Consider the following 8,716-nt stretch of genomic DNA (forward strand, 5'->3'; position numbering starts at 1 on the left):
CCTGCCACAACGCCCAGCCATTTTTTCATCATAGCTGTCTTGTTTGGCAGGTCAGGGCTGGATTTGAACCTGCCAGCTATGGTGTATGTGGCTGGTGCCTTAGCTGCTTGAACTACAAGGGCTGAGCCAGAAAATTACAATTTTTAATAAATGAAAATTCATTATTTACATGTGTAAATTGAGTATATCAATATCCTTTACTTTCTATGCTTTATATATTTTTTCATTATCACTTAAAAGATAAGTTCAAAACAGCGCTTGCCCACACAATAATATTTTTTATTGTTTAGTTTTGAGGACTTTCTATTCCCCAGGGTATCACCCTACACAGACTACTATAATTTCACTAATAGCATCTTCATGCTGTTATAGTATTTTAAAAGTTTTGGAATTTTGTTACGATTTTGAAGTTCTATATATAAAACCTTCTACTACCTCTATTAACAATCTTTATCATATCATATAATAATGACTGACTCATGTAACTACCCTTAAGAAAAATTCTCAATGACAAAGACCAAATTTTAGAAATTTTACTTTCCCAGAGCCTTGCTTTCTGTGTCTGGCAGCCAAGAAGTGTTAAATAAATGCTTAATGAGTACAAAAATTTTATAAATAACTAAATCTTTTCATAAATATTTTTTGAAAATGCAATTCCTTTATGATAAAAGAACTATGCAACCTAACAATACACGGGAAAAGCTTACTTAAGAAAATAAAATTTCTTACTGTTTATTGAAGAAATATGGTTGTGTTCCCAGTCTTTGTGAAAGAGCTTGACAGCACTGGTCTACATCTTCTAAAACCTAACACAGCCAATATGGACCACAAAGAAAAATACTCAAATTAACAAAACAATCAAGAGTATCTAAAAATTTATACCACAGCTTACAACAAAAATATAAATTTAGGTTACTATATTTAGGTTTTAAAATATATTTAAATCAGACTATAGACCATAAGTCATACTTTCTACATAAGAAATAGAAAACACGAGAATAAATTTCCTTTAAATATATTTAAGTTAATTATAAGAACTTTGTCAAGAACAAAAACATTATCCTGAACCTATTTATTCAAATGACTTTGCAGATATAAAAAAAATTCGCTTCATAAGGATAACACTGCTGACCTCCCATGAGTAAAAGCATTTGGATTGTTTTCCCACTAGTGGAGATGGACTTTATTTACTCTTTCTCTATTCATTTACTTAATCCCCCTTGTGGCCAATGACACACATCAGTGAAATGGCTGGCTAGGATTAAGGGTAGCTGTGGAAAAGACAGACATTAATTAACTTCATCCTAGTGGACGAGACATGTATTTTACAATTTTGCCACTTTAGTACATTTAAAACCAAAGAAAAGTAAATATATTAAGTACTTATATTTAATAGTGTTTCTTCTTTAAGCTCGATGTTGCAGAACTATATTTATTGACATAAAAGATGCCCACAATGCATTGAAAAACGGGGAGAGAAATCAGGTTATACAGTGGCAGGTATAATATGATCCCACTTAAGGAACATTTAGAATAATGTTCTCCAAATAGTTAAGAGTAGCAATTGCTAGGTGGTGGGATTTTAGGCAAGTTTTACTTACTTTTTACACTTTTCTGAATTATAATCTTAGCTTTACCTTCAGGATGTATGATTTTTATTATTATTATTTATTTAGTTAGTTTTGCAGTTTTTGGCCGGGGCTAGGTTTGAACCTGCCACCTCCAGTATATGGGGCTGGTGCCCTACTCCTTTGAGCCTCAGGCGCCGTCCAGGATGTATGATTTTTTAAAGAAATAAATAAAATTACTTCATGTCAGAGAAAATAACAGCAACTGTTTTGCTAATGCTATATCATAATGGGAATTTTTAAAAGGAGCATCAGGATAAAGAAGGAATTTTTAATGCATAAAAGTTGAGGGTTTTGTGAAGTTCAACCTGAACCTACCTGGTCCAGAGTCTTGTTACCCCAACCAATAGCTTTCATCTTACGTTTGATTTCCCACTGTTTCTGATAGGCCAAAATATGATTCAGAGGCCAAGGGTAAGGAGATCCATACCTAGCATGAGTAATCTAAAACAAAAAAATTTTGTTAAAAATAGGATTCTTCCTAAAAACAACATCTGGTTTTACAAATAGAACTCTATAAGAAATATATTTTCAAAGAACATAAATAGAGCAATTTGAGAGAAATACATAGCTTGCAATCTAAAAAATTAAAGTCTTAAACTGTACCCTTTAAAAATATATAAACTTTCATGTACTTTGCAACCAGTTATATCAAACAATGACACATAACTTCCCTAAAATGTATGTGCAAGCAAAATTAAAGTAAGTGGAAAAACTGTATCACTAATGGTATAAACCACAATGTTTCATTTATGAGCAGGGACTTGCGATTCTGAGCAAAAGTGTTTTCTCATTAAATTTTAATTAAGATAAATGCTACAGAACCACTCACCTCCCCTACTGTAGCTTCATCACACCACTGAAGATACAACTAGGAACAAAAGAACAGTCACTGAAACTTTAGAATACCAAAGAGAAAAAGGATAAGAAGGTTATTGCTCACCATAGTAATTTTTTATAAACCAATTTTGTAAGTCATATGTGTGAGGGTTTGTGTTCCTTAGCTACTACTATGCAGAATAATTAAATTTAATGATGGAACCTTATAAAAATATTTCTTATTCACACAATACATCTCTAAATACCATTAAGTAGACTTCAAAAGGCCAAAGTAAATAATGAGCAAGCTAGAATCACTCCTTTTTACAGACAGAAAAAATTAAGAAAAATGTCAGATAATCTGTTCAAAGATAATTTGAGTAACTATCCTAGCCCCAGAATTACTTGACCATTTTCCCATTTCTTAATAACTTTAAAATAACCCATAGGAAAGAATATATATTGTGAGAGGAAAAAACTTATTTTTTAACCCATATTATCTGGTTTTCTACCTCTGCAGTCAACAGCATGTTGTTGACTAATTCCATGTAAGCTTTCATTTCTGCTTTTTGGACTTCATCCAGCCCATCACTAAGAGAATGGCCCTAAAGGGAATTTAAAAAAAATTTAAAGAACATCATATTAAATATACAAAAACTTTCAGTTATCTTAATAACAAGTACTATAACATGTAACTATCCAATGGATTAATTCCCAAAACGCCTCCCCAAACAAAATTATTCTATATAAAAGCATATTTAATACTCTGTATCACTATAAAATATTAATAAGTAGTATTTGTTATTATATAAATGCATTTCCAAGAGACCAAACTGCATTATCAATTACTTCACAAAAGCAAAAAATAGATGGAATACTGTTTGTAAAAGTATAGGCACTAATTTTAAAATTCAAGTACACTATAGTAATTAGTAGATACATGAAATGATACTTCCTTTAGTTCAATCTGGCAGTCTACTGCAAGATTTTAAAAATGCATACCCTGTGACATCCCCAAACCACTCTTAGAAATTTATCTAAGGAGACAGACAAATATACAAGTGTTTACACACAAGAAAATGTACCCTAGCACTCTATGATAGCAAGACACTGGCCACAATCTATGCTTATTAGTAAAGACTTGAGAAAATAAAATTATAATGTAACAGATCCAATATTACAGAATATTATACAATTTAAAAGGATGACATATGTCTATATACCTACAACTATTAATAGAGAAGAATTTCAACCATATTAATAATTTGAAAAGGTAGGATGTGAAATAACACATACTAGTATGATCAAGATTTTCCTATAAAGTCCAGAAAGATGTTTCCCCAAACATTAATGGGTATGGTTCCTTAATAACTATTAAAATCTAACTGAATAAATGAAAAGTAGAGTCTTTCAAATAGATAAACTAAATAAATATATTAACTTCTGACCATAACTTCTATCTCCTTTCTTAGAAATCAAACAGATACTTCATAACAACCTGCTAGTTTTCACTTAATGACCAAAATTCTCATAAGCATAAATTAGAAAATTATCTACCATTTTGTAAAGCTCAAACTACCTCTTTTGTCCTTGACTTACATCATGAAAAACACCAACCTATACTTTAGAATATTTTCTAGTAGTTTGTATTGGCATTTTATAAAACTAGGTTAAAATCAATGTAAATGTTAAGATACACTAAAGAATGACGAATGACTTACTTAACAGTAACTGTGATTAAATGCATTATATATATATATATATATTATTTTTTTACCTTAGCTTTAACAAATTGGACTATTGGGCCAAGTTCTGATACTACTTGATTTCCCACATGAATAAAAGGTACTTTACCTGTTGAGGGGGAAAAAGGTATAAAAACACTTTAAGTAAAGTTTGTACTAATAAAAAAATAAATTAACACAAAACTCGATGTTCTAATACTATGTACAGAGATTTCATAAAACTATAACTTTTGAACATTAGTCAGATACGTATGTTAAATTCTATAAATTTTTAAACACTGATTACTAACCAATTTTAAAACAAAAGAAAAAGGAACAAATAGATTCATTTCTAGAGTATCTGTTTGGATATAATAGCAGATTACAATATTTTCTTTCAGAGCTAACAATAAATCACTATATAATAGTAAACACTAATTTTCCAAATTACATGAACCAAATCAAAACACTGGTTCATGACCACTGATAAATTTTAAACAAATTGACTGGGCTTTCTCTTCAGAGTACAAAGAAAACACTACTTTGTAAACTCATTTAAGAAGTCTTCTTTTTATATCTTCTAACTTTAAATCTTTGATTCCCGTTAAAGTCAGTGTTTTAAGCACATCATGTTTTTCACACAAAATATCAAGAATTAAAAGAATTAACAATCTTTGAAGGTACACTCCTTAGTGAATTATAATGCAAAGTATGTTCCCAACACATGTGGGGAAAAAGAGCTGGCTTCTCTAAATACACGCCACATTAACAAATACAGTATTTCATTTTAATAAATACCAATACTTGATGAAATTATCAGAGATGAGAGAAAAAAATCATTTCTAAACAGAAAGACGGTCTACTCCAAATTCCAAAACATGAAACCTGCTGTCAGACCTAGTTCAAATAGAGTTCAGACTAACAGCAGGCTGCTTCCTGCTCCCTTTCAATAGATTCACTCCTCTCTCACTCAGTCGGCCTGGGGGAAATGGATGAAGTGCACAGTACCAACAATAGCTTCATCTGCATCGACAGGATAACATGCATTACAAAGGAAAGGCAGGCCTTCTGGAACACCACAGCTCTATGGATGTATTTAGAAGACATTTCCTTGTCACCAATGCTGCATTCCCTCCTTCCACTGCTTTATAAATCTTGCAAAAAAGAAAAGACTTTCTTATCCTGGTAACTATTAGGCCATATTGTTTTTTAACTTGGGATAAAACCTTTGTAACTACTATACCACTAAAATTAGTGTAGGTCCTTCGAGATAAAATGATCTGAGAATGAAAACTATTTAGTGCTTTAACTAAAGGGTATTTTGGTTATAGCACTTCTAGAGCAAAGTGTATTTCTCATTTTCAATAACTAGCATCAAGTTCTTAGAAAAAGAGTTGTATTTCCTTTTCTTAAAAATATCTTCAGCATTGTAGATTCTAAAGCAGAGAAGAAGTCTCGGTAGTCAATTGAGTATTCATCCTATATGTATATCCCTAAATATAAAGAAATAAATAAAAATCAAGGCAAAAGTTAGACATGAATAATGGAGCCAATGTTCTACTATTACAGGTATCAGGTGAAAGCAAAATGGGACAGTTATTCTCTGGCACCAATCAAAGGTCAAAAAAGAAAACCAAGGCCTCTCCTTTTCTTTTTAAGTGAATAATCACATTTAGAACTTTTATTTCTAAAGACCATGTTGCCAAACAAGTATACAGATTCAGAGAATGTTAGAAATACAAAGGACCTTGGATCATTTAATTAAGCCACCTCATATTACAGATAGTCACGGAGACTCAGAAAGAGAAGTAAAATTTTCCCAGAAAATAGTTAATGTGTGACCAAGTCACAGAAAGAGTAAGGATTTCCTAATACATAGCCAAGTGGTCTTCCATTCTATGTTCTCTGCTTTTAAAAATCTACAACAAGAAACAGGCAAATAAAAAAGCATCTCCCTGATCATCCCAAATCATTTGATGAAAGAGAATAATAATTTGAGATAAGATAAAATTTAAATATCTTAGAGAAAGTATGATTTTTTTTTTTTTCGAAGACAGAGTCTCACTTTCTCACCCTGGGTAGAGTTCACAGCAATGTCAAACTCTTGGGTTCAAGTGATTCTCTTGCCTCAGCCTCCCAAGTAGCTGGGACTACAGGTACCCACCACAATGACCAGCTAGTTTTAGAGGCAGGGTTTCACTGTTGCTCAGGCTGGTCTTGAACTCCTGAGCTCAAGCAATCCACCTGCCTCAGCCCTCCACAGCGCTAGGATAATAGGCATGAGCCACTGCAACCTCCCAGAAAGTATGATTTTCATCTACCTGGGGAGACTCCTCCTTATAAAAGAATGTATGGATGTATTATATGTCTCTAACATATACGTGTTAGTCTTTTGTAGTCTATAAAAAGTTGTCAGACAACCAGCTAAGTAATAGCTTATTTTATTTCTAAGTATAGAAATTTGGGGAACCAAGTAGATGAACTACTTTGACTTTTCATTGCTAATTTTAGTATTGGATTATTAACCTTTGTGTATGTAAATACTCTTTGTGTATATAAATATACACTCTTTTTATGTGACTATACAGAGAAAAGATGGACAGAATATAATTTGCTTCATAAGAATTCAATGTGTAAATAAAAATCAGCACAAAGATGAGTCAATAAATGGCCTCCAAGAATCATAAATCTAGAAATCCCTTTATAAAAATGTTTTCTACATATATGTATAAACCTACAAATATAGATATATCCATACAATATTCAATCTGTATGAGGAGGGTGTCTTCACACTTTTTGACAATTATTACTCTTAAGAATTTAAGGTGAAAAAAATGTTTACTACAAGTCATTCCAAAGTTACCATCACATCACAACGAAAAGATAGATAACTGTCTCCCTAAAAAGCAATGTAACATACTTACACCCATCAGTTATAATTAACAATTTATTCAAAGAGCATTTTCATGTGTTGTTACTGCTATAGCAAAACCATAAATAACCCATGCCAATTATGCTTTAACTTTACTTATCAGCTTTGTAATATCATATTTTGATATTAAAAATTATTTGCATCATATTTAAAACAGGATTTTCATATGCTAATGTACAGAATTAATACTGATTATAAAAAATACTAGAAAGGCTAAAATTTTAATAGCATTTTCTCAGATTTGTTAATATAAAGCATTGGAAAAAAGAAATCATTAGAAACCAAAACATTCAGTGACAACTTTAATAGCTAATGACAAATTAATTATTCTACAATCTCTCTTTTTCTGCCTTAATATAGAGAAATGTGTTAAATAATGAATGAATTTATTATTAACTGAAATTTGTTTTCTGAAGAGCAAAGTTTTATGTAAGTAAAACTGGAGAAATCTTGGGAGCATGTATTTCCTTAATATTTACTATTTAAAACAATTCCCACAACACATGAGCAACATTTCTGACTAGAGTTAACCTGAATAGATATGCCAATCCCAAAACTGTCAAGTTTGCAATTGTCACCTTATAAAACCAAGGAAAATTCCTCAAAAGATAAACCAAAAACCCAGATATTTTTAACATGTAGGTACAAACTGGGTTATCACTGCTGCAATTTTATCAATCCAGAATATGTGTATTAACAGAGAAGGAAAAAAACACACTTACCAGATGGAGACATATATTCTGCATTTGCCCTACAAACTACTTTGATAGGCAGATTACACATTTGCAAAAAGGCCTGTAAATCAAGAGACACACAATAAGCCTCGTGAAAGCATATGCATATTTGAACAGAACTTTTTATTCATTTCTTTTCTAAAATAATGCATCAATTTAAAGTGAAGGAGGTATTACCAAACAAAAATGTTTGATTTTCACCACTTAAAAATCAATATGATTTAGACACAAGCAAACATATGAAACTTCAAGCATGCATATACACTTAAGGAAGAACATGTAAATTTTCCACACTTATTTTACTATATTAGTTTGTGTAAGTCAGCAATGCTGTATATTGCTTTAATTTTCTTAAGTAGATGACTAAAGTCCAAATTTTATAAGCTACTGATCGTTTAATTCCACTACTCTCCACAAGATCATCTTTCTCACCTTACGGGAAAACTCAAAATGTTATTTCTGCTACTTCAAAGTTTTCTCCAACACCATTCTATATATTCTAACACGTAGCTTCTATGCTCACTAATTCACTTTTTAAAGACTTATATGCACTATGTTTACGATAACAAAAATTTCATAAGCAATTTCAATGTCTGATGATAAGGGGACAGGATAAATCATTACAGTAGATCTAAACTATAAAATTAACATTATACAGTCGATTAAAAACCTGCTTTGAAGAAATTTTATGACACAGAAAAAATGTACACATTATAATATTAGGTAAAAAATTAGATTTGCATCACTACATCATATTAATTCATTTTTAAATGTTTTTAAGACCCTGGTGGCTAGTTGTCTGTGGCTCAAGTGGCTAAGGCACCAGCCACATACACCTAAGGTGGAGGGTTCGAATCCAGCCTGGGCCCGCCAAACAAC

At 31.4% G+C, this 8,716-nt stretch overlaps 1 protein-coding gene across 2 annotated transcripts in view; it reads right to left on the minus strand.

The window, feature by feature from the left end:
- The window catches only part of MTX2 (metaxin 2), a 58,278-nt gene that overhangs the window by 5,067 nt on the left and 44,495 nt on the right, over positions 1-8,716 (minus strand). For both annotated transcript variants that reach the window (XM_003791490.2, XM_023514161.1), the window contains exons 4-9: positions 7,826-7,898; positions 4,225-4,301; positions 2,960-3,052; positions 2,461-2,499; positions 1,947-2,072; positions 730-806 (exon numbers count right to left, since the gene is read on the minus strand). In XM_003791490.2, the coding sequence (XP_003791538.1) occupies positions 730-806; positions 1,947-2,072; positions 2,461-2,499; positions 2,960-3,052; positions 4,225-4,301; positions 7,826-7,898 (485 nt within the window). The remainder of the gene's footprint in view (positions 1-729; positions 807-1,946; positions 2,073-2,460; positions 2,500-2,959; positions 3,053-4,224; positions 4,302-7,825; positions 7,899-8,716) is intronic.

The sequence above is a fragment of the Otolemur garnettii genome, unplaced genomic scaffold (assembly GCF_000181295.1).
Source record: "Otolemur garnettii isolate 467f Iridium unplaced genomic scaffold, OtoGar3 scaffold00048, whole genome shotgun sequence".
Lineage (NCBI taxonomy): Eukaryota > Metazoa > Chordata > Mammalia > Primates > Galagidae > Otolemur > Otolemur garnettii.